Below are 25,777 nucleotides of genomic sequence, written 5' to 3' on the forward strand. Positions count from 1 at the left end.
ACCCTACATTTTTCAGAACACAAAGAGAAACTCACTGGTTCAAGAACTAAAAAAAGGTAATTCTGGCTGTATAACAAAGACGTAACGTCTAAATTTAACTATTACTGTTCGAAAGGTGCGGCTCAGTGCAAATGACGAGCCAAGCATTCAAATGACAACAGATCGAAGAGTCTTGAAACATCTTTTACAAGTTCACGGTGCATGGATTTTCTGCATCATGCAGTTTTTTTAAATTATAGGCGATTCCAAAGCAACTGAGAATGACACGGTAAGGAATTCAGAACATGTGAAATGTTTGGATATTTGGTGAAAAACACTAACAAAAATAAAAATGAACAGCAGGCTCCAAACCAAAGTGCAAGATGTTAATTTAAATGTCCAGTGTTGTTTGTACGAAAACAAAAGCTGGAAAAGGAATGATGACCCACATCAAACAGTCAGTTTTCTTAAGCAGTAAATCATCTGCTGCAGCCAGTTACCAACGATACAAAAATTAAATTATACTGCTACAAATAATAGTCATAACACTAAACCATAAACAATTGTAGTGATATCTAAACAAGAAAAAATTGACAAAAATATAGCAAACCAGTGTACAAGTTCCTGTCCTACACAGCAACATAGGCAGTACAAATATAATTCAAGTCTAATATATTAGGATAAGCAAGAAATGCAGCATTATTTATATAAAAATACACAAAACTCACTTTGGGCTGTTCTGGGAAGACTGGATTTTACAGACCTGACTGAATTAAAGCAACAAACGGCATGAAGCACTCCCTTAACCTTGTTTTTACGCAACAATGAGTTCTTGGTCAGTCTCCCCGACTTCCTGAGCAGCAAACCAGTCTCGCACCTGCTGGTAACTCATTTTTGATTTCTTGCATAGTAAGTCAAGGTCTTTCTCGTGTAGCGAGCCTGTCGTAAGGTAATACGACACCAAGGGCTGGATATCAGGAGAATCTGTACTTGGTCTACCAGATTTCCGTTTGCGGCTGCCCCCTGCACGAGCGGACGCACCGCTTCCATTCGTCAAACCACCACTGCTTTGCTGAGCAGAAAGTTCTGTTAAGAACTGGTCGCGAACGCCCTTCACCCAACGAAGCTGGCCGTTTTTTACAGCGTACCGCGTGTCGCCAAACCACTGAATAACATCGGCTCTGGGTAAACCCGTGAGCTTAACAAGTTCTGTGTAATGTTCACTTGTGGGCCACTGGGACCTCAAGAAGTGCTGCTTCAACACGTCCAACTGCTCCTTGGTCTTTCTCGGCCGTCCTGCTGGGGTGAGGGCAGGAGACGTAGACGTGGAAGCCCCCGAGAAGCATGTGGGCGTTTGTGAGGGACTGGCTTTGGTTGAATGGACAGACTTCTTTGATGTGCGGATCTTGGGGGAAAGTGGTTTATTGGGCGAGATGGTGGGAGGCGGACTGCTAGAGGGGGAGCAATAGGGAGAAGATTTTAAATCTTGGACATCTGGCTCAGTTGTGAAGCTCTTTGTGAGCTGTAAAGGTTGTTCTTCGTCGTGTTCTTCCTCTTTCAAACTGTCCCCGTCTCCAGAAAGCTCCTCCTTGACTTCCAGCCCTTGTGTCTCGTGGATCCTTTCCCCAAATGCTTCGAGGCTGTTTGACAAAAAAGTCTGAAAGAAGTGGGAATTTCTAATCCCGTTGTTGCGTGGCCCCTCCTGACCTTTCACTCCGTTTACCGGACGAGGTTTTAGACTTGTAAGTGAAAGAGGCTGAGATTGTGGGTCGTGTTTAGCCCCAGCAGCAGTTTGGTGAGAATAGCTCTGAGCTGCTGCCAGGCTTCCTCGACCGACTCTCAGCTGGTAACGGCTGTCACTGAACCATTTGCGGATATCGTTTCGGCTCAGGCCAGTTTCTTCCTGCAAGCGTCTCAGTTCCGTCTCTGCAGGCCAGTTCTCTCTCAGAAAACTTTTACGCAGGGCTGCCAGCTGAGCTTTGGTCTTCTTGTAGCGTCCGTGGCGGTTCTGTCGGGAAGACGACTCCGACAGGTCAAGGGAGACATCAGCTGCTGTACTAGCTGGAGCGTCTGCTGGTGGGCGGTAGAAATATGAATCCTCGGGCGGAGGGAGAGTGGAACTGAAACAGGGGGCCGTCGATCTGTAGGAATCTGTAGACTGACATTTGGATTTCTTGGTTGGGGGAGCAAAGCTAGTGAGAGCAGCGTCCTCTTCATCACTGTCCTTTTCCTCATTTACATATTCATCTGAATTTGTGCTCTTCAGTTTAGCCTCGTTTGTTTCAGCTGAGTCGTCACAAAGCTCAGGCACCGCCAGCTTCTTCCTCGTCTCCTCGATTTCCTCTGAAGACCAGCTAATCCCATATTTAATTCTCTGCACCATGAACCACACTTTGACTTTGTCCAGTGGCAAGGCACATACTCGGGCCAGCGTACTGACCTCCTTGGACGATGGGTATGGAAACAAGTTAAAAGCACGGACCAGATCTGGGATATCGTCAAGTTCCCGGGTCTGATCGGACTGCGTCCACACTAGCTTGAGTCCCTCCGAGACCAGGGGCAGGCACACAACAGAGTTGTGGTTGGTGGTGAAACTCGTCACGCCGCTCGTGTTGCTTTCGTCCGAGTTGGACGAGTAGTGCAGTTTCTCAGAAGAGCTCTCTTTTCCATATTCAGTCGCTGTCTCGTCAATTTCAAGGGGTTCATCTACGTCCACAAGCAGTACGTCTATACCATTATGTTCAGTGAATGATGCCATCTGGGCCATCAAAATAAGCCTTGCCACCTACAAAAGAAACAAAAGGAGCGATAAGAGTTGTGTTTTTGTTTATCTCCGCAGACAAACTGTTTCAGCTTCAAAGATAAGAAGGGCAGTCTCTTCAGGAGACAGCGTCTTCAGAACTTTCGGTTCTTTATTCATTCTCAAAGTATCTGACATCTTTCTCCTCCCTTTTCTTCTCTTCACCCAATACCACCAATAAAGCTGGTCGTATGTGCTGTCCAGGCTGACTCTCCCCTCCCCCAGTGTGCGCTGAATGACTTTTGTTTTGCATGAGTTGGAGGGAAGGGGGGGGGGGGGGATTGATCCCAAAAGGGTGGGAGAGCAGAGAACCAAAATCTACAAGGAATCCATCACTGTCTACTTTCTCACCCGTCCTGGTCCGGCTTTGTTTCACTTCCAAGTTCTCAGTCTTGAAATATTTGCGTGGCCGCTTTCCAAAAGGACACCACGACCGAAACCTGCAGTAAAAGAAAATAGATGTTTTAAACGTTTTTATTAATAGCCACAATAAAAACTTTAAGCAACAGGTGCTACAAACAACACAAAACAGAACACGCTGAATATTTATACAGTTACACGTCTTCTATTTTTGTATTTTGTCAGGGTCCTAACAAACAAAACATTGTGTTTAGTTGGAAGGTTCCTCCATGACTAAAGCCGGCCATATAAGTAGCTTTAATCACGACTGAAATGTTTTGAGCAACACAAACATTATCCAACTTATCACAGAGTTAGTCACTGGTGACATATTTAACCCCTTAAAGGAGAGCTCAGAGTCTGCTTTTGTAAGTTATACTGGATAATTTGGTTACAGCCTTGAATTGAACTAATAAAACCTTTAAAAGTTGAGTCAATGTTAACAAAAGCTGTCCAGTGAGCGTCCCCCCCGCTTTGTGGCGTACTAACTAAAAGGCTCGGTCCGCGCATGCGCACTGCGTCCTTGGACACGCTTCACTAAAACGCTAAAATAAACTTACCCAAAACGCCAAAATATCGCTTTATCCCAAGCGTCCGCGTAGACGAGACGAAAACCTCCAGGAACTCAGAGCTCAGCCTCTCCGTCCTGCGTCCATGTGTGGCCGAAGTTTTGGTTGTGGACCGAGGGAACAATGCCGTCCATCTGTTTGACCCTTGTCTTATTTATCAGCTTCCCGACGGATTATGGTCAGGATTCAAGTTTGTCCTCCGTCGTTAGTTCAGTCGCCGGCTAATTCTCACCAAGGACACAAATACCTAACCCCGGAGCTCAGAAATGGGGGCCGAGTCGCCGTTTTCCAGTCCTCCCACTCGGTCAGTCCGTCGCCGCTTTTGTTCTTTAAGAGTTCCCCCTGTCCGGCCAGATCGGCGCGAGGCGGAGCTGAGGACCAGGAAGCCCAGGAGGCCCACATGACTCTCCCCCTCGGTGACGGCTGGGTGGGTGTGCCAGGCTGGGTGAGGAGGCCGTGGATTGGAGGGAGCGAGCCAAAAACCGGGATTATAATCCGTTACAGAAGGCCAATGTTAACTATCCAGCAGCAAGCGGCCCATGTTAGCAGTCCCCGCTAAACTGGAGCGCCTCCACTAACCAACGAGGACTTCTCTGTGGGGGGACTCCTCTTGTACCCAAGAACTCTTTGTAGCAAGGAGAGTAAACCGAGTTGTTTTATTTACTACAGCCACAACCTGAGACAAACTCACTCAAATATGAAACATGCGGTTAGGACAGAAAGTTAATCCCACTAAATTATTTAAAACTGATCTATGAGCCTTTTGGTTGCAAAGTTAAAATCCAGGCTCAAATGGAAACTGGTTGTTAAAATTTTGTGTAATTTTCAGTTGTAAACAATAAATGTACATTTACATTCAGCATGGTCTCGGTACATGTAAAACACACACTGCAGTTATACTAGTAATTAACTCGTTTTTTAATGCCATATATCTGTTAGTGGCTGTAAGAAACTCAAGACGTTTACATTTTTTTGCAAAAGGGGCCAAAGTAAGTACAAGGCACATGCACAAAATGTAGTGGAAAATAAAATTACAACTGTGGTAAACGACGCCACATTTTTTGGCATTCTATGATAATATGATTGGGTACACGGAGGATGGTGCCACAAAGAATAATGCAACTCCAGCATTTGCTGCGACTGCCCACAAAACAAAAGCTAAAGTTTTAAAAAGGCTAACACGGAAAGCTAAAACACATGTTCTACTGGGTTTTGGGAACCCTCAAAGTTTTCTGTCAAATCTGGTTGCTGGTAGTGTGACTGATAGGATTCGACAGGTTCGTTGCCCTTCCAAATACAGCATCTTCCTACCTCAACTATTATACAAATACAACACATTAAAGAGTAATATAATATAAACTTGTTAAAATCACATTCTGAGTCTTCTTCGGCTGATTGTAGTGCTTTTATAAAAACAAAAGCTTTCTTACAGCCTTCTTCATGTTCACCTTTAAAACACAACCAAATGATTTATAGACCATTAAATACTCCAAGAAGAATGTAAACGTGTGTTCACCACGGAGTCACAAAAATATAGTGTTATGTGTAAATTCCTGTTGCTCTTCGGAAGTTAATGATGGCGGTGTTCTTAAAACACAGAAATTATAATTCTGAGGTTTGAGAACGATGTGGGAGCTGTTTAGAAGCGTCCGTTTGCCAGAGTGAGCATGAAGCGAGGAAGGCGTAGGAACGGTGGGACGACCGCCGACAGCCAGGAGAGGTACGGGACCTGGGTCAGGAGGAACTTCAGGGACGTGTAGTCAGTTACGGTACGACCTGGAAACAGATTCACAGTTTACCTTCGTACAGATCAAGTTAAAACCTGCACTGATCAGCAGCAGCACCATGACCAAACTACAAACTCCTCAGATAAACATCGGATGGATCTGTGGGAAATGAGCCTAATCCTTAAAGCAGAGGTTCTCAAGCTGGGGTCCCAGGACCCCCAGGGACACACAAAAGAAAATTACAAGAAATTATTAGTTATGTCATATCATTTTAAAAAGTCCATAAATACATGTCAAGTACCAATGAACCAGTAATTTGTGAGAGGCGGGGGCCACCCTGTCCAGGTCTCCAGTCCATCACAGGGACACACAGAGACAAACAACCATTCACTCTCTCACTCACACCTAGGGACAATTTAGAGTTACCAATCAGCCTAACATGCATGTTTTTGATCTGTGGGAGGAAACTGGAGTACCTGGAGAAAACCCACGCATGCACGGAGAGAACATGCAAACTCCACCCAGAAAGACCCCTGGACTGGGATCTGAGCCGGCAACCTTCTCGCTGAGAGGCAGCAGCTCTACCAACTAATCAACATGCGTTTACCAAAAATAAATAAATCCCCATGACATTTAGGAGTTAAAATGAAAGTAAATTATTTTTATTCATCAAGAGGTTTATGAGGGAGTCCCTGGAGATTTTTCTCCACTGTAAGGTCCTCAAACCCAAAAACATTGAGAAACCCTGCTTTAAAGGGATAATATGTACCTAGTACCTAGATAGTATGCAGGGATAGTACCTCACTGCCAGCAGAAGCACTCTGCTAACAGGACCGTGCTGCTGTAGATGTTTTTCTTTTTTACTTTTGGCACTTTGTTTTTGTATTTTTGTTGCATGCTTTAGTATTTGTTGTTGCTGATTATTGTGTCGAGTTGAAACGGTTCTCCTCATCCTGAGCATTTCACTACATTGTTGACCGTGTGTTGATTTTGTATTTGACAAATAAACCTAAACCTGAACCTGTGCGATCATTTTAGAAGTGACGTTCTGTGTTACGGCTCCTTTTTTGTGTGATAGTGCACTGGTCCACCTGATCAAAATGTCCAAAATTACGAGTTAACGTTGTGTTTCACACAGTTATGACATTTTTGAGGATTTTATAAGCCTGAAAAACATCCTGAAACAGAATGTAGTTTAGCTAGCCTTTAGCCTGGAGGATGACGTAAACCATCACTTCAAAAACGGCCAGACTATCTCTTTAAAGACCCACCACAAAATCCACAAGGCCCATAAGGTCTACCTCTAACCAAACACATGCATGTACTTTGCATGAACATATATTCTCTCTTAGGGAGTCCTGTTAAATGTTTGATTGGTCATAATGTTTTGGCCATCTGTGTATACAGTATTCTTTTAATTTTAATGTGAAAAGGAAACACATATTCACCATCAACGTCGTTAAATCCGTAGCGCCTGGCCAGGTCACATGTCATGAGCACCTTCCCGCTGAGGTCCATCAGTCTTTTATCTTTCAGGAAGAAACAGAAGTTGAAAAAATCTTTTACGTTTTTAAATTAGGACTTCTTCCTAAAACAATTATCAATGACTGGAGCTGAGGTTTCACCCTCGGAAGACTTTGTGGGGGGAAGAAAAAAAATCAGCCACATATTTATTTTGTCCATGTTTTTATTTATTAATTTGTTTTGGTGCCGTCATAAGCACATTTTATTCTGACAAAGCCTAAAATCCAACTATTTTTAAAAATTGTGTCAAGAGTTTTTTTCCACTGCTCTCATAACCTCACAGTAACTTTACCACACTCTGGTGTTCCTGAGGGGAAATCATTCACATTAAAATACACTGAAAACAACTTTTTATCAGATCATTAAATAATGCATCCTTCTCAGTGATGGTTGTTTGTCAGAGAAAAGTTATGAATATTTTTATTATTGTGGCTGAGAACATATTTCCCTCTGCCCTGAGAACAAGCAGCTCGGTTGTCTCTAAAAACACTTATCTGGAACTGAAGGCCTGCTCGTGACGTCTCTGATGCCCGTAAACCGTATTTGTGCAAAGAGTTGTGGTGAAACGTGCAGCTGGCTTCAAGTACGCCCACTGAACGACACTAAACTCCACTGAGCTGCTAACGTTATAAAAGTCAGCAGACGACACAGTTTGCTGCTCATTTCCTTCATCGTATGCCTTCATGTGTGTAACCTGTCCTAAACGAGTTGTGAGCGTGGTTCTTTTGAGTAAACAACGGTAGTGAACGAGAGAATTTCTCCAACATTTTTCTTTTTACCTCTACCTCTGTACTTTAGATTTTTATATTAGCTCACTGGGTGCTGCTCAGAGTTCTATTTCGTATAGGCTTCGCCCTTTAAGGCTGTCGCTAGTGGGTTTTATCCCGTCATGCAAAGCATCGCACTGAAAAAATTTAGTCCACGCCCACCTGTTGTGTGGGCCCCATCTGGTCCGTATAAATTACGTTAAGAGCGGGTAATCAGCTCACATTTTTCTTCAGCAAGCTAATAGCACTGTCAGAAGAACAAAGAAGGGAAGTTGTCCAGCTTGACCAGCACAACCTTTGTTAAGGCTGCCTGTGGTCCCGCCACGCCAATCTCCTGCCGTTCCAGTGAGTTCTCCTCCCCGAGGAGAAGCAGATGAGCAGTCTTGTTTCAAGGTAAGCGCCAAGGAATATTTCTCAGTGGCAGGTCACTACACGCTGGACGACGCCATCTTTTAGTTTTCCTTTTATCGCCGACTCTCGGAGCAAATCGGATGGTTCCTCCGGGACAGGCGACGTCAGCAGCAGCCCCCACTACTCACTCCCTCCTGGAGAGCGTAGTGTCGGAACGAGGGGGCTGAGCGAGTGCACGTACAGCTTCTCAGAGGCCAGAGGGACAGACCTGCCTGAGGAGACAAGAGCTCCCTCTGCAGGGCGTCTGACGTCATCCTCAACCCGTGTGCCTCGTCTGTTGTCCCCCCTCCCTGTCGGAGAAGCGGACGTGCTGTTCGGAGCCAATTTTCAAGGACATGCTCGAGAAATCGAAAAAGCCGGAGGAGGTGTTGGAGACTGTGCGCCATCTGGCCAAGCCGCACGCCTCATCCCGGCCCCCGGCCCACTGGAAGGCTCGTCGTGGCTAAAGGCAGCAAACAGAGATGTTCCACAGCTGCAGCAGCATCCTCCCGCTCCGCCGCCAGCCCTGCCCATCAAAGAACAGCCCTTCTCATCCCGGCAACCGGCAGTTCAGCGTTTCCCAGAGATCGCCAACAGGTGATGCCCTGGGACAACAAACCGCAGGGCTCACTGGGGAGAAGATTCAGGAATTACTCCTTGTGGGGGATGTGTGTGTGCAATGATGACAGGAGTTTTGAAATAAAACACGAACATCATTCAAAGATTAAAGTGTCTGATACAGCCGGTCTGTCAGTTCGAATGATCTCACAGCGGCTTCTCCTCACACATCCTCCACACAAACGAGCCGGTGTCCTTAAAACAGGTTTTTCAAAATCACCACAGCTCAAAGATAAACACGAGACGCTCGCATGACACAGCAGTCGAAAGTGAATGTGGTCCGCAGAACGAGTCCAGTGGGATAACTCGCTCTCAGCCCGAATTGCACGCTTTTCACCGCAGCAGTGTCAAAGGTGCACTCCCGCGACGCCGGCAGCCTTCACCCAAACGGCGCTGCATTGTTGAAGGCGCGCACACCTCTCCCCAGCACACGCCGGCTCGCATCAGCATGAATGTGAGACCGCAGAACGAGTCCAGTGGGAAATCTCGCTCTCAGCAGAAGCTGCACGCTTCTCACCACAGCGGAGTCAAACGCACGCTCTCACGGCTCCGGCAGGTTTCACCCATCAACAGCACCGCGTTGATGAAGGAGCGCACACCTCTCCTCAACACACGCCGGTTCACATCGACATGAATGTGAACCTGCAGCCTGAGCGTGGCACAGAAGTGCACTCAGAGCCCTTTCAAGAAAGCCTCGCCTTGGGTCACGCGGAACACACTTCCGCGATGCAAAACGGCGGTCGAGGCTGTAAACTGGCTGACGTCCGTAAGAAACATAGACACACCACATAAACGCGCGCCCACTCCACGAATGTTACGCGGAGTGGCATCTGACGTGCTCTCTAGACAGATGGATGAGCAGGCTGATCAACAGGGGTTATATGCTACAATTTGCAGCTCAACCCCCTCTGTTCGGAGGAGTTTTAGAGACGGTTCTGTCATCCCCAGACCAGGTCTCATCCCTAACGCAGAAGTCCAGGAACTTCTGGTAAAAGAGGTAATTTCCAGGGTTCCCGACCTTCCCACCTTCCCTCAGCGCACGCCAGCTCACATCAGCATGGATGTGAGCCCGCAGCCTGTGCGCGGCATAGGAACGCCGCACACCCGCTGCAGTCCTTAACCGGTTCTGCATGCTCGGGGCGCGCGCACCTTCCCTCAGCTCACATCAGCATGGATGTGAGCCCACAGCCTGTGCACGGCAGAGGAAAGCCGCGCACCCGCGACAGTCCTAAACCAGTTCCGCATGCTTGGGGAGCGCGCACCTTCCCTCAACGCACGCCAGCTCACAACAGCACGGATATAAGCCCGCAGCCTGAGTGAGACACACATGACGGCGGTGATTGGCATCCGTAAATAACGTGACGCAGCATAAACTCGTGCCCGCTTCCCAAACATTACGCAGAGTGGCAACGAGTGTGCACTCCAGATAGATGGATGAACCATTTATCAGCAGGGGATTCACGCTGCAGCACTGCTCAAACCCCCTTTCGGAAGAACTCTAGAGAAGTTTTCTGTCATCTCTAGAACAGATCTCGTTCCCCCTCGCAGAAGCTCAGGAAATTCTGATTAAAATGTAGTTTCCAGGGTCCCAGAAGGAGAGAAAAACACAGGGTTCCACTCTCGTCACTTCCTGGTCCCAAACGGACCGGAAGGATTTGATTCATATTAGATTTGTCAATTTTGAACTGTAAGACAACATTTCCATTTAAAATGCGTCTAGTCGCTCTGCAGCCGCCACACAGAGCAGGGAGGAGAATTCTGCTTTATCTGGACATCTGTTAATGCTGACCCACTTTTCCAGACAGGTGGCAGCAGTGCAACTCACGTGAAACCAGCAGAGTGATAACAGCTGTTTCCATCAGCAGACTTACATCACACGTCTCAGACTTCACAGAGGCACATACATTTCTCGAGCTGTGGGGGCGCTGTGGCCACCCCACACAGCAACTCATAAATGTTTTTAGAGTGTCAGGGGTTTCTGAATGTGATTCAACACTTTGCCTCTGTGCTGCGGAATCATCATGTGTTGACTCACACAGATAGCAAGTGACTGCTGCATACATAACCGGCAAGGGAGGGTGCGCGCTCAGCCCAAATGTTACACATTGTGAGACAGTTGCTGTGTTGGGCACACCAAAATCTGCTCTCCATCAGAGCAGTGTACATCCCCGGTGTTCTGAACAGGGGGCGGATGTGATGTCCAGGGACGGTCCGCGTCACGGGGACTGGACCCTCCATCCAAAGCTGATGGCTCAGACTTGGCAGAAATTTAGCAAAGCGGCTGTGGACCTGTTTGCAACACGAGAGAACGCTCAGTTTCAACTATGGTTCTCACTGAGCCCGCGGGATGAACCACTGCTAGGGGTGGACGCGTTTGCTCACAGCCTATGGCCCAAAATGCTTCTTTACGCACGTCTCCCACTCCCTCTGATATCACGGTTTCTGAACAGAGTTCAGGAGGAGGGACTGACAGCTCTCCTGGTGGATCCCGAGCACGTGAACGCCCCAGTCCCAGTTCTACAACACCTGTTATCGGGGCACCTGTGGAAACTGTCGTGGAGGGAGGATGCTCTCCTTCAGGTGGGAGGAGCGATCAGGAGTTACCCAGAAATAGGCCAGCACCTTTGGGTCTGGCCGCTGAGCGGATCCGCTTAGAGAGGATGGGTCTCTCTCAAGATGTGATATAGAAATTATTATTTTAATGCTTTTATGTCAATCTAGACCTATATTACACTTATTTAAACACACTTATACTCACTTTTGATGCAGCTTATCTGCTTATTCAGTCATTCCTGTGCTGCAGATGTGTTTTGAAGTAATTAAAGTTCTCTGGGGATGCTCTAGCCAGAAGATTGGGGCCCAATCTTAAGGTTACAGTGACCCAGGTTTTGAAGGACATGTTTATGAAACCATCGCTCTGTTGCACAGACTACTTTGATGAAGGAAAAACAGATTTAATTAAATCTGTTCTCCTGGCAATCATCAAAACTTGCTTTGATCTGCTCTCACGCGATCAGGGAAGCCTTTATAAGAAATGTATCAGACAACAGAGAGTTGGGAGTCCGGTGTGGATCAGCCGCGCGCTGATGCCATGCGCCATTTTGATGTGATTCTTTTTACCTGGGTCGAAAACGACTTCCCGGCCAGTGTCACGGTGAGAAGTTATTTCATATCAATCTGTGTGTTAAGAGTGTACATGTTTTTTGCTTGGCTGTTCTCTGTGGCAGGATAATAAAGGACACTAATTTATCCTAGCAGTTGACAGCTTCTGTTTATTTTTCCCTATTTGTCTGAATAATCTGTGCCGACCGTTCAACGAGCCCTTTTGATAAAGAATTTCATAATACAAGATGTAGTGCGCACAATCTAGGATTCACGTGCTGCATCCACCACAGCGCTGTACACATCAAAGTGGACAGCTTTTCAGTGCTGGTTTACGGAGGAAGGTGTAGAGACCACCTCGTGTCCACTAGGTAGCGTGCTGTCCTGTCTGCAGCAACTGATGGACAGAAATCTGGCATTCAGCATGATTAAAACGTACGCTGCAGCCACCTCTTCCTGTCACGAAGGTTTCGGGGACAGAACAGCTTTTAATCATCCGCTGATGAAGCGTTTTTTAAAAGGTGTACAGGGACGCAGGCCTGTTTCACGCCTACTTGCTCCACAGTGGGATTTAACGTTGGTTCTGCGAGCCCTGATCAAAGCTCCATTTGAGCCACTGAATCAGGTTCCAATTAAATTCTTGTCTCTTAAAACAGCCCTGCTGCTGGCTTTAACATCCGCTAAGAGGGTGAGTGATGTATCTGCCCTCTCTGTCGCTCCGTCATGTCTCAGAATTCAGGCTGATGACAGCTCAGCTGATCTGAGACCTAACCCAGCGTTCATGCCTAAAAACATCACGAGCTCTTTTAAATCAAGAGCGATATCGCTGGAGGGTTTTTTCCCCTCCCCCCACAAATCAGAAGAAGAAGCATCTTTCCATCTTCTCTATCCTGTGCGGGCGTTGATGTGCTACATAGCACGCACGGCCGCAATGCGTGAGATTCAACATTTGTTTGTGCATTATAGAGATGCATCTGCAGGTCGCCTGTTATCCACCCAGCGCTTGTCACACTGGCTGTGTGAGGCCATTTCTGAAGCCTACAGAGCATCAAATTTAGAGCCTCCTGATAACCTCAGGGCGCACTCGGCCAGAGGTATCGCATCTTCGACTGCTTTGTATAATATTATGACAATGCAGGATATTTGCACTGCGGCCACGTGGTCAACACCCTGCTCATTCATTCGCTTTTATCTACGTGATGTAACGGCTCGTTCCATGACACATTCTGTCCTTAGTGTTTTAACAGAATGAATATTGTTGTTTCATGGAACTCTGTTTAAGCTCACATCTGTCTGCATGCATTTACAGTGTGTGATGTTGTTATCAGTCACAAGTTGTGACTGTTGTTCTTGTTCTATTGTCACTAATCAGTTCATGACTATTGTTACCAATCAGTTTATTTGATTAATAATCAGTTCACTTGTTATTATTAATCTGTTCATATTGATCAGCCGTGAATCTGTTTGGTTCACAGCCTTTTTTCAGCATCTTCCTTTTCCTGTTGAAAGCTTTTCCGGGGCGTTCATGCACTCAGAACGCATAGCTACACAGCACGCGTCTGTGCATGGTACGCACAATTACGCAACGTGTAATTACACACATGGAGAGCTGAGTGACAAGACGTTTTTGGGCAAGCTGCTGCTTCGTATGGTGTTTGAATGGACCCAGTGAGGCAAGGACTACATCTGCTTTGCCCTTAACCAACTAAGCGACAGCTCTTAAAGGGCGAAGCTTATACAAAATAGAACGTTGGTTACGTACTGTAACCCCAGATTCTATGAGTATAGGCGTAGCCCTTTAAGCGTCGGGCCTCACTGGCTCCTAAATGGCTGAAGAAAAAGCTATTTGGGAGCCGATTACCCGCTCTTAACGTAATTTATACGGACCGGGTGGGGCCCACACAACAGGTGGGCGTGAACTAAATTTTTTCAGTGCGATGCTTTGCATGACGGGATAAAACCCATTGGCGACAGCCTTAAAGGGCTACGCCTATACTCATAGAATCTGGGGTTACAGTACGTAACCAACGTTTCTCACTCTTGAAACAGCTGCAGAGTTTCACCTCTCCTCCCACAAAATTGTTTTAGTCTGGGTGTAAAAAGCTAAAACTCACTTGTAATGTACACAAGTAAACATTAGTTTGAAAAAGCTGTTTTGCATGCAGACTGCAGAATCGGATGCTCCACGTCTGACTGCAGCTTCCCTGAAAGCAGGGGGTCATCAGCAGGTGCAACATGCTCCTGCAGCTAACTAGTGTATATCTGGATCAGTACAAGCAAAAAAACTATTTAGAAACTATCCTTCTTACCAAGGGTAGAGTTTTAAAATATTATTTTATTTAAAAATGAAAAAAAAAATGATTAAAAAAAACCCCTCCATGTTCAGCCTTTGAGTGACATGTGTAGGTTGGACTGAAAACAATTGGTCTCATTGGCCTCTACCAGATCTGAAGGGTCCGATGGGCCGGAGGGTCTTCACAAAACTCTGGACCGGAATTTTGAAAGAAATCACTTTGGGTGTACTAAGGAGGAAAATGCAAATATACAGTGTATATGCATGTATACAGTGCACACACACACACATATACATTTCCATTTCCATCCAGTGTTGCATTAATTTTTCACTAAGATCTTGCATTGATGACTTGGCTCTAGGCATGATGGGTGCATCACTTCACCTGCCTCTCTTCTTACCCTGATGCGCCCATCACTCTGGAACAGGGTAAATCTGGACTCATCAGACCACATGACCTTCTTCCATTGCTCCAGAGTCCAATCTTTATGCTCCCTAGCAAACTGAAGCCTTTTTTCCGGTTAGCTTCACTGATTAGTAGTTTTCTTAAGGCTGTTCAGTCCCAGTCCCTTGAGTTCCCTTCATATTGTGCGTGTGGAAATGCTCTTACTTTCACTATTAAACATAGCCCTGAGTGCTCCTGTTGTTTTTCTTCTATTTGATTTTACCAAACGTTTAAGTGATCGCTGATCATGGTCATTCAGGATTTTTTTTCCGCCACATTTCTTCCTCGAAGATGATGGGTCCCCACTATCCTTCCAGTTTTTAATAATGCGTTGGACAGTTCTTAACCCAATTTTAGTAGTTTCTACAATCTCCTTAGACGTTGTCTCTGCTTGATGCATGCCAATGATTCAACCCTTATCAAACAGACTGACATATTTTCCCCGACCACGCAATGTGTCTTTCCACGTGGTTGTTTAAGAAATGAGAAGCAACTCGTTGCACCAGTTGAGGTTAAATAACTTGTTGCGCTGAAAGATAATTGCCCATGCAGTAATGATCCAACAGGAGGCTCGTACCTATTTGCTTAGTTAAATCCAGGTGGTGGCTTTTTTTGGGGGCCAGGCAGTGTATATATAATTCAAATATTGCCATAAAATAAATATTTGTTGATTTTTTTAAAAACCTGAAATGTGGAGATTATTTTAAACAAAAGACCCTTAAAAAGTTAAAATTCAATAAAAGTAATTTAAATTTGATATGTTTATTTCAGATGAAATAGCTCTAAAAGACTGACTAGCTTATTGTAGAAAACATATATAAAAGTTGATTTTCCCCTAAGGAACACAAACTGTCATAAAGTTAAAGGGTTTTCCAGGAGTAAATGATGCAACAGCCTGTTCAAACCTTTTGCTAAGTTGACAATGCACCTCCCACTGAGTTCTGTGGTTTCTCCAATAGAAAATAAATCTTTGACCTGCAGAGAGACAAACCCAGAGGTACAACTTTAGTAGCCATTCTACCCAGTAGATGGAGATGTTTTTAAAACACGTCTACCTGGGGATTCACACCATCTTTCTCCAAGATGAGCTGAGATATTAACTCAGTTTGAACGGCTCCCGGCCACAGGCTGACTGAAGCAACGCCCCTACTTTTCAGCTCAACGGCCATGTCAGCTGCCAGCCTGTCGCACTGGAAACAGACCACAACAAGAACAGGTCCGTAATTATGAGGGAAAGATCAAATTAGAGATTAGGCGAGCAACTTACCGCAGCTTTCCCAACCCCATAAGCTACGTTGAAGATGTATCGGAGCCCACCAAGAGAGGAAATGGTCACGATCAAACCGTGACCTTGAGCCACCATCAGCCGAGCGCCATAAACAGAGAAAAAGTAGTGACCTCTACCAGAAGAGAAAAACATGTTTGTTAAGCAAGTTAAAGAAATAACTTGTGTTTTTCACATCACTTAGTTTAACTCGCATTAGATTATCTTAAGAGCCGAATCCAAAACAACAAGCAGTACTCAAACGTCCCCCGTCTGTGAGCGATTTGAAAACAGTAGTCCCTCGCTACTTAACGGTTGGCTTTCACAGACTCGCTCTAACCCGGTTTGTTGATGTACAGTTCATAATATTGTATAAAAAAAATTGGTACAGGACACGATTGTCAACTTTAATATTACTCAGGTGATTGGGACAGTACTGGATATTTCTTTCTGGAAGCCTCCACAGTATTCCCGCTCATAATCACCACATTTCCCAGAAGGCAACAGGGCTCTGCCCAGAAGCCCCGTTTCCTTCTGCTGAAAAATTAGAGGTAAAGTTTTGATCTGATCGGTGTCCAGCAGATGCAGAGAAGCCACATTGAACCGACCGAACTGGATCAGAACCAGACCTCCAGACCCATTGGTGACTCATGAGAGCTGGTAGCCGGCCCACAAGGACTTCTAAGTGCAGACGCACGCCGAAGGTCCGGAGCCGTTTTCGTAGCCCATCAGTACTTTTTCATCCAGACTTGGACTCAATTCGACCACCTTCAGTCCCACGTCAGCCAACAGAATGTCTGCCCTCCCCAATGCGCTTTGATGCTCAAGAGCTGCAATGAACTGGACCAGACCTGGACCTCCAGACTCAGCGGTGAACCCGAGAGCTCCGGGGACACCCTGGTAAGTAAAGTTAGTAGCTACATATAAGCATGTTGTTAAGTTAGTAGGTTTAAGAGTTTAGAAGAGTGACTGTGGACTTTGTTGCTGCAGGGTAGGTTTACAGAAAAGAAACGAGTCGGACCAGAACAGAGTCGGACCGGAAGAGAGCTGCTGCTGTTCTGCAGAGCCTGGTGGGTAAAATTTAGTAGCTACATATAAAGTACTATATGTATGTTGTTAACATGATGTAGAGTTTAAAAGTTTAGAACATTGCAAGAGTGTGGGAAGGGTTTCTAAAGCCTTAAACTATATATACACATACTAAAATAAAATAAATATAACGTCGCTACTTCGCCGGGGGTTAGGTTCCGTGATAAATGAGAGACTACTGTACTGAATGTTTGTAGTTTTGGAGAAGAGTGTTTTTCTGGACTGGAATTGAACAGAGAATATAAATATGGTAAACCTTAATGTTTTTAATGCAAAACATTCAAGTGGGTAGAAGTTACAGTGTGAAGAAGAACAGAGTGACGGATCCTGGAGAGTGACATTTTATCCACCTCCAAGAGTAATGGAGGAGCCAGAGGGTGGCCAATGGTGGCCTTGGCCCCCATAGATTAATGTTTGGCCACCCCAGTCATGTCATTCAAGGAAACTAAACTTTTAAGCAACATAAAAACTACAAATCATAGTTTCTTTAAAAGATGTGTTGGTCAGTTCTCTCTCTCTCTCTCTCTCACACACACACACACACACACACACACAAACACACACACACACACACATATATACGTACGTATGGCCTGACACAATAAAGTCTTTGTGGATTTATTACAGCATTGCTGATTAAAAATCCAAGCGTACCGAAGGCCTGTGTTGTTGATGGAATCCCAAATAGATGGATCAGTTTCCCAGAACTTCTTATCCGTATTGTCGAAGATGTCCTGGAATGACACGAACTGAGCTCAGCACCACAGCGGACGGTCGTTTTCTTTCATTTAAGTGGACTATAACAAACTCTTCCACATCAAAGCCAATGTTGCATGGAGTTGGGTTCACCTGTGAGTGTTGTGTCAACACTTACATGTACTCCTGCGTAGGCGTTGTTGACCAGGATGTCCAGTCTGCCCTTCTCTTCCCGTTTGATCCTTTCAAAGAACGCTTCGATATCGCTGTCTTTTGTGGAATCGCAGACAACCGGCACACACTTCCCACCTCTTTCATTCACCTGTGTTGAGACAGGACAGGACCAGGACAGAACTGGAACCTCTGCCGTGTTGTCAGAAACAAAAACTAAATATAGGCACCAATTTGTCTTTGTAGCAACGCATCTAACCAAACTGATCCCATGTCTGTAATTATTTAGCTTTCTAAATGTCCCTTTCCTTCAGTTTTTACCTGTGCAGCAGTTTGCACGAGGGTCTTCTCCTGGCGTCCTGTGATGTACACAGTAGCTCCTGCCTCAGACAGCTGCAGAGCAATGCCCTTCCCGATGCCCCTGGAGGCACCTGTGACCACACACACCCAGCCAGACAGGGACATCTTCCCTGAGGTTGGAAAGAACACCACAGACAGCAGACTTTCAGCCCAGAGTCCTTGGAACGGCTTAAGATATGAGAGAAGTGTTAAAGATTAATGAAGCTGAAACACTAGACTTGATAAACAAGTATAAATCTTTGCAAAAATGCCATCGCTCTGTTGACACTGACAAGTCAAAGTTCACTATAGGTCTGCAGGGCGGACATTTTACTGAGGAAAACCACTTTGAGTTCACTCACCATTAGTCAGCATGATTTTAAAAAGAGATGGCAATTTACTGCTTTATATATATATATATATATATATATATATATATATATATATATATATATATATATATATCAGAGTTGAGGACTAAATCTACCTACAACACATTACTGCTGAATGTAATAAAGTCGGAGTGAGTTTTAAAATTAGATTGATGTATAATAAACTGATCCACATATTAGACTTTTCCTAAAAAGTAAAACAACAGGTTTGGATTTTAATTTTGTTGCTCCGTTAGCATGAAACAGTTGAAACAGTAATTTACCTTACAGCAGAGAGCGCACCGGATCTGGTTTGTCTAGTCCCAGATTAGTAATCTTCGTAAAGAGCTGGAGATGTGTTCACGCACAGTCGCGTGTTGCTACTGACGCCACCAGCACTTCGCAGGAGTGAACAAACTCCACAATGTTCCCGTGGTTTTTGAAGTATCGCGAGAGTTGGAATATGTAGCGCATTTACGATGCTATCGCGAGATCTTGTTGAAGATCGCGTTTCCAAGTTTCCTGTTTTGTTTATATGCCTAGTGGTAATTAAACTTTTAAAATCATCATACCGAGTTTTAAACAAGAGTCTACTTTAAACTAGATGACTAACTGAAAGTTGACTCGCGTCTTGGCTACCTGATTATACAGAAAGTGAAGGGAACCAAGATGATTTTGGATTTAATTGACTGAACAGCACCAGATGATGGCGGTGTGGATCCCCTAACAATCCTAGACAGCAATCCAAGTCCTGAGATAGAAAACAGTATTAAAACAACTGACTTACTAACACAGACACATAAACAAAAATTATTTAGAAAAAAAAAAGACTTGCATGAGAGTTTTGTAAATTACATACTTGTGAATTGATTCATGAATCCTTTCATAATGTTTCTCTTTCAATGTTTCTGTTTTGTAACTGTTTCAAAAGACATTTTGTGGATTCTAGTTAAATTGTTTGCCATAGTTATGGTAAATCTGCCACTTCTTTAAGCCAAACATCTTCAAATCAAATCCTTCCTAAAAGGCATTCTTCAGTAAACCATAACTTTTCATTTTCACTGTTTTCAGTAAGTGAGGTTAAATTGTTAAAAGGTCTAGACTCTAAAAAATCTGTACGCTCTGATGAACTTCCACCTTATGTCTTAAGGCTGGCCACTCTATCATCGCAGTACCAGTGTCTCACATCTTTAACACGTCCATAAACCAAAAGTCCATTTCAGACACTTGGTAAACAGCCTTTGTTCTTCCTTTGCTGAAGGGAGGTGACCCCACATCACTGAACAACTATCGACCAATCTCTAAACTGCATTTTAGCTAAGATTCTACAAAAACAGATAAACTCTCAAATCAAAAAGTATTTGGACTCATTTAACATCTTACCTCACCTTCAATCTGGTTTCAAGAAACAACACAGCACAACTACTGCTTCACTGAAGGTTTTTAATGACATTGATGAAGCACTGGAGGCTAAGGATTATTGTGCTGCAATTTTCTTAGACCTGTTTTGACACCGTGGATCATAACATCTTGTGTCATAAGCTCTCAGAAATTGGTTTCTCAGATCACACCTTTGGTTGTTTTCTCTAACTATCTTTCAGATTGGAGGCAATGTGTTCAACATAATGGTATTTCCTCCAGTTATTTAACGATCAACAATGGTGTACAACATGGCTCAGTCTTAGGACCCACCCTCTTTACAATCTACATTGGTAATGTAGGTCAGAGCATCCTTACATTTCTATGCTGATGACACAGTTGTTTATTGTCAAGCTAAAACAGTTGCTAAGGTTTTCCAGCTTTTGCAATCCACATTTGACATAATCCAGTCTGATTTGTTCTGTCTCAAACTTGTACTAAACGCCGACAAAACCAAAGGGATGCTGCTTTCAAACAGGAAGTCGCTCCCAGCAGTTCATTCTTCGATTTTATCCTGAAATCAGAGTCAGTCAGAGAGGCAGAGATTCTTTATTGTCATTCGCACCTCATGTGGTGGAACGAAATTATGTACACAGGGTCCCAGTTACCTCCAACAATAAGATGTAAAAGAAAAACTATGATAACATCCAATATATTAACTAAGAAAAACATCAACTAAATATACACTAAGCACTAATAACATAAAACATCACGTCGAACATCAGCACAAACCTGAACACGAGTCTGTGTGAGCAGATGAGCACGCATAAGCACACCAACATTGAAACAGATCAGCTGCAACATGAAACAGATCAGCAGCAACATGAAACAGATCAGCAGCAACATGATGTGATTTTTCACAGGGATTATCCTGGTTAGAGACTCATGAGTCTAACAGCCTCAGGGTAGAAGCTGTTCCTCAGTCTAGTGGTTCTACACTTAATGCTCCTCAATCTCCTTCCTGAGAGGAGCGGGGCAAAAAGTGTGTGCTGGGTGAGTGGGGTCCTTCATGATGCAGGTGGCCCTCTTCCTGCATCTGGAGGTGTAGATGTCTGTGATGGTGGGGAGACTGACTCCAACAGACTTCTGTGCAGCCTTCACCACTCTCTGCAAAGCTTTTCTTTCTGCAGCTGTGCAGCCTCCATGCCACACATTGATGCTCGAGCACAGGATGCTCTCCACTGCACACCTGTAGAAGGAGGTGAGGACTGAGCTTCCCAGAACAGCTCGCCTCAGCCGTCTGAGGAAGTAGAGTCTCTGATGAGCTTTCTTGATCAGGCTGGTGGTGTTGTTGCTCCAGCTGAGGTTGTCATTCATGTGTACACCCAAGTACTTGTAACTGGAGACCACTTCTACCACAGATCATCTTATGTTCAGGGGGGTGTAGGTGTTTTTGTTCCTTCTGAAGTCCACAATCATCTCCTTTGTCTTCTTCACATTGATGTGAAGGTTATTCTCTTTGCACCAGCTCTCCAGGTGTTCCACCTCCTGCCTGTAGCTGGACTCATCATTGTTTGTGATGCATCCCAGCACCACTGTATCATCTGCAAACTTTACAATGTGACATCCTGGATGGGTAGCTGCACAATCATACAATCAATCAAATACAATCAAATGATGTCCCTATTGAGTTTGTTGATTCCTATAAATATTTGGGTATCTTGGTCGACTCACATCTCTCTTTTAGGCTCACATGAAAAACTTGGTAAAGAAACTGAAAGTTAAACTGGGTTTCTTTTTCAGAAACAGATCCTGTCTAACTCTGAATGCTAGGAAACACCTTGTATCTGTGACTTTCCTTCCCTCCATTGACTACAGTGATATTATTTACATGAATGCTCCTACAAGCACTCTGCAGATGTTGGACGCTGTCTATCATGGTGCGTTATGCACGCACGCATGCATGTACGCAAATTTGCTGATATGTACAGCAGCTCTATAATTGGAGGAACCAAACAGGAAATCTGCACAAACTTTTCATACACGGTCAAGCACAGTGGTGGTGGGGTCATGATTTGTGCTAGTTTTGTAGCTAATGGACCCAGGAACCTTTCAGTCATCGAGTCAACCGTAAGCTTCTCTGTATACCAAAGTATTTTATAATCAGACTGAAAGCAGAAGCTTAGCCCAAACTGAGTCATGAAACAGGAAAATGATCCAAATCACATCTGCAAACCAACAGCAGACCAGCTGAAAAAGAAAAAAATCAAGGATTTGCAGTGCTCCTATGCAGATGTCAAAGCTTCTGAAATGGCTGTGTTTAGGCATTGACAGAGCTGTGTTTGAACAAATTCTTGTTTAACATAATGAACTGAAGCAACAGTATAAAGAAAGGTGGACTAAAATTCCTCCACAACCATGTGAGACACAGATCTTGCAGAAGACACAAAGAGACTAAACCCCTCCATTTCCAACTGGGTACTAGACTTTTTAACAAACAGACCACAGTCAGTGAGGATCCACAACTTCTCTTCCTCCACCATAACCCTCAGCACTGGCTCTCCTCTGGGCTGTGTACTGAGCCCTCTCCTTTTCACTCTGCTCATGTCTGATTGTGCACCCACTCATCCAGGCTGTGATATTATAAAGTTTGCAGATGACACAGTGGTGCTGGGATGCATCACTAACTACAATGAGTCCAGCTACAGGCCGGAGGTGGAACACCTGGAGAGCTGGTGCAAAAAGAACAACCTTCAAATAAATGTGAAGGAGATGATCATGGGCTTCAGAAAGCACAAACACACCTACACCCCCCTGAATATAAGAGGATCTGTGGTGGGGGTGGTCTCCAGCTACAAGTACTTGGGTGTACACATGAATGACAACCTCAGCTGGAGCAACAACACCACCAGCCTGATCAAGAAAGCTCATCAGAGACTCTACTTCCTCAGACGGCTGAGGCGAGCTGGTCTGGGAAGCTCAGTCCTCACCTCCTTCTACAGGTGTGCAGTGGAGAGCATCCTGTGCTCCAGCATCAATGTGTGGCATGGAGGCTGCACAGCTGCAGAAAGAAAAGCTTTGCAGAGAGTGGTGAAGGCTGCACAGAAGTTTGTTGGAATCAGCCTCCCCACCATCACAGACATCTACACCTCAAGATGCAGGAAGAGGGCCACCTGCATCATGAAGGACCCCACTCACCCAGCACACACACTTTTTGCCCTGCTCCCCTCAGGCAGGAGGTTGAGGAGCATTAAGTGTAGAACCACTAGACTGAGGAACAGCTTCTACCCTGAGGCTGTTATAGACTCATAAACCCCTAACTAGAAAGATCACTGTAATGCTACTTGATTGATATGTTTGATTAATATGTGTTGCTGATTATCCATGCTGCTGATCTCATGCTGCTAATTATTTCATGATGCTGTATTCATTCATACTCATCTACTCACACAGGCTCATGTTCGTGCTGCTGTTGTTTGACACATTGTTTTGCACTGTTAGTGTTTAGTGTATATCTTAGTTTATATCTTAGATCCTTATTTACTGTTTCTTTTTTATACTTTACTGTATATTTTTGCTATTGCTGGATGTAATTGGGACCCAGTGTACACAATTTCATTCCACCTCATGTACCACATGTGATGCAAATGACAATAAAACTTACTTGAATTTGAACTTGAAAACAATCACTTCAGGAGTTGTATTTCTAACCGGTTAAATTTTGTGCCAATTCACAATGGCCATTGAAGCTAATTAGCGTTAGCTAATAAAGACATGGCTATATTCAATCAAATTTACAGACTGTAAGATAACAATGGGTGTAGTAGTAGTTTAGAGTCATACTACTACTAAGTAGTAATAAGTCTAATGCTACTATTTGTCAATACTGTACTGTCAAAGCCAATTATGTCATAAACCACTGGTCAGATTTTAATGAAATTGGAAACAAATCAGTGGATGGACATCAACTGCCTGATGTTTGGAATCAACATTTCCAGGTGGACCCAAGCCTGGGTGTGCCTCCGCATTTCATTAAAATCTATCTAAAAGTTTTTTAAATGTTTTGCTAACAAAACATGTCATGAGTTGTTTTTTTTCCACCAGGGACGGTTTGAATGAGGAAGGGGACATGTGAGAAACAAAGTCCACCTTGTGATTCAGTGGATTATGAAACCATATGACCTATTGCAACATCACCTTGTCACTTAAGATTTGAGGAACTTTAGTTTATTTTGTTTTAAAATTTTGATCTGTCCAGTGATGTTCAGAAGTTCAGAGTTCTGTTGCTTCATCTTTTGATAAACTGCCTCAAAGTTTTTCTTTTAGGTCATTATTATGGCATACTGTGATTTTATAGTGAATTAAAACAAATTTTAATGAGAAAGTAAAAATAAAATAAATATAATAGAACAATATTTACATAGATATGTTCCTGTACTTTATTATTATTATTATCTCAGATAGTTAAGAGAATATTAACATGCCAATTGATGATCAGGTTGATATTGTCTTTATTATGAAAACAGTGAGTGTTTTTACTTATTCATTTGATATTAAATTTAACTAATTTTTAAACCACATTAGGTTTGAAATATTTTGATGCCCTTAGAATAAAAATCTTAAAGAAGTTTTTGATGTTTTAACTAATAGTCTACATGTGATGAGCATTTTGTTATTGCTGCACAGTTTGAAGAGCCAAATGTTCATTCATCCTTGATTTATACAGGTTAATCCCTGATACATGTATCTGGAGGTGTAGATGTCTGTGGTGGCGGGGAGACTGACTCCAACAGACTTCTGGGCAGCCATCACCACTCTCTACAAAGCTTTTCTTTCCTTTCCTTTTGTAACAACCAACAAATGCAACAACCACAACAGTTTAGCTCGATATAGAAAAAAAAAAAAAACTGAATTTGAAGCAGTTTTATGCTTTCAATGGCAGCCATGTTAAATTAGATTGGTTCTAAAAATTAATCAAACTCATTCACTAAAATCTATCCATTTGTTCATGGGATATTTTGCTAACAGATAGAGTTGACTCCAAATAAAAAATGGCAAAATTATAAACAAAACCTTGTGCAATCTGTGAGTGCTCAAGAATCAGTCTTGGCTACTACCAACCAAGTTAGTTCAATATCTATAAAATTGACTGAGTTACAGCCATTTTTGTGTTTTTAAAATTTAGTAGGCTGCAGCAGCCATGTTGAATCTGGTTGACTCCTAAAGTCAATCAGCTGTAAAAGTGTATCGAGTGATTGTTCCTTGAAAGTTTAATTAAAACCTGTCCAGTGGTTCATGAATCATTTTGCTAACAGACAAGGATATTCATAACATGTTCATTACATGCTCTATTCAACCTCTGCTCGACTGCCTGGCTGACATCAGGGACTGGATGGCTTTAAACTTCTGAAGTTTCGATGAAAAGAAGTCTGAAGTCATGTTGTTCCCTCCCAATGACAATCACAAACCACTGCATCGACCTTTCCGCTCTAACCCTGTCAGAAAAACAAAGAGTCACTAATCTGGGCGTGATAATGGACCCGTCCCTGAAACTTAACAATCATGTAAACATGATTGTTAAATCATGCTTCTTCCAACTGAGGCGGCTGTCTAAACTGAAGCCCATATTGTCCAAAAATAACCTGGAGACAGTAATACATGCATTCATTACATCTAGGCTTGATTACTGCAATTCACTCCTGTTTGGTATCAGTCAGACCTCCATTGCACGACTACAACTGGTCCAGAATGCAGCAGCCCGATTTTTAACCAGTACAGGCAAAAGAGAGCACATTACACCAGTTTTGGCCTCACTGCACTGGCTACCAGTTCACCTTCGAATCCAGATCAAAATACTCCTGTATGTCTACAAATC

General features: G+C 43.9%; 2 protein-coding genes across 2 annotated transcripts; both read right to left on the reverse strand.

Moving 5' to 3' along the window:
• Window positions 1–677: 677 nt before the first annotated feature.
• Window positions 678–4,106, reverse strand: homeza (homeobox and leucine zipper encoding a). Its single transcript, XM_037682103.1, has 3 exons — window positions 3,739–4,106; window positions 3,131–3,219; window positions 678–2,764 (listed from the first exon to the last, which is right to left on the reverse strand). The coding sequence occupies exon 3, from the start codon at window positions 2,744–2,746 to the stop codon at window positions 794–796; it is 1,953 nt and encodes a 650-aa protein (XP_037538031.1). The 5' UTR covers window positions 2,747–2,764; window positions 3,131–3,219; window positions 3,739–4,106; the 3' UTR covers window positions 678–793.
• A 686-nt stretch (window positions 4,107–4,792) lies between these two features.
• Window positions 4,793–18,934, reverse strand: dhrs1 (dehydrogenase/reductase (SDR family) member 1). The gene is made up of 9 exons (XM_037681537.1): window positions 18,828–18,934; window positions 18,155–18,303; window positions 17,841–17,984; window positions 17,621–17,700; window positions 15,881–16,013; window positions 15,669–15,803; window positions 15,519–15,588; window positions 6,923–7,003; window positions 4,793–5,523 (listed from the first exon to the last, which is right to left on the reverse strand). The coding sequence occupies exons 2-9, from the start codon at window positions 18,296–18,298 to the stop codon at window positions 5,387–5,389; spliced, it is 924 nt and encodes a 307-aa protein (XP_037537465.1). The 5' UTR covers window positions 18,299–18,303; window positions 18,828–18,934; the 3' UTR covers window positions 4,793–5,386.
• Window positions 18,935–25,777: the final 6,843 nt, after the last annotated feature.

This window comes from Nematolebias whitei, chromosome 9, assembly GCF_014905685.2.
Source record: "Nematolebias whitei isolate Nwh7 chromosome 9, NemWhi1, whole genome shotgun sequence".
In the NCBI taxonomy this organism is placed as follows: domain Eukaryota; kingdom Metazoa; phylum Chordata; class Actinopteri; order Cyprinodontiformes; family Rivulidae; genus Nematolebias; species Nematolebias whitei.

Excerpts from the sequence above, each read along its gene's own strand:
- homeza (XM_037682103.1), bottom strand. The coding sequence starts at position 2,746 with ATGGCCCAGATGGCATCATTCACTGAACATAATGGTATAGACGTACTG.
- dhrs1 (XM_037681537.1), bottom strand. The coding sequence starts at position 18,298 with ATGTCCCTGTCTGGCTGGGTGTGTGTGGTCACAGGTGCCTCCAGGGGC. Across the intron at positions 15,804-15,880 it reads ATGGGGTTGGGAAAGCTGCG|TGCGACAGGCTGGCAGCTGA; the intron begins GTAAGTTGCTCG and ends GTCTGTTTCCAG. Across the intron at positions 5,524-6,922 it reads CGGATTTAACGACGTTGATG|GTCGTACCGTAACTGACTAC; the intron begins GTGAATATGTGT and ends ATCTGTTTCCAG.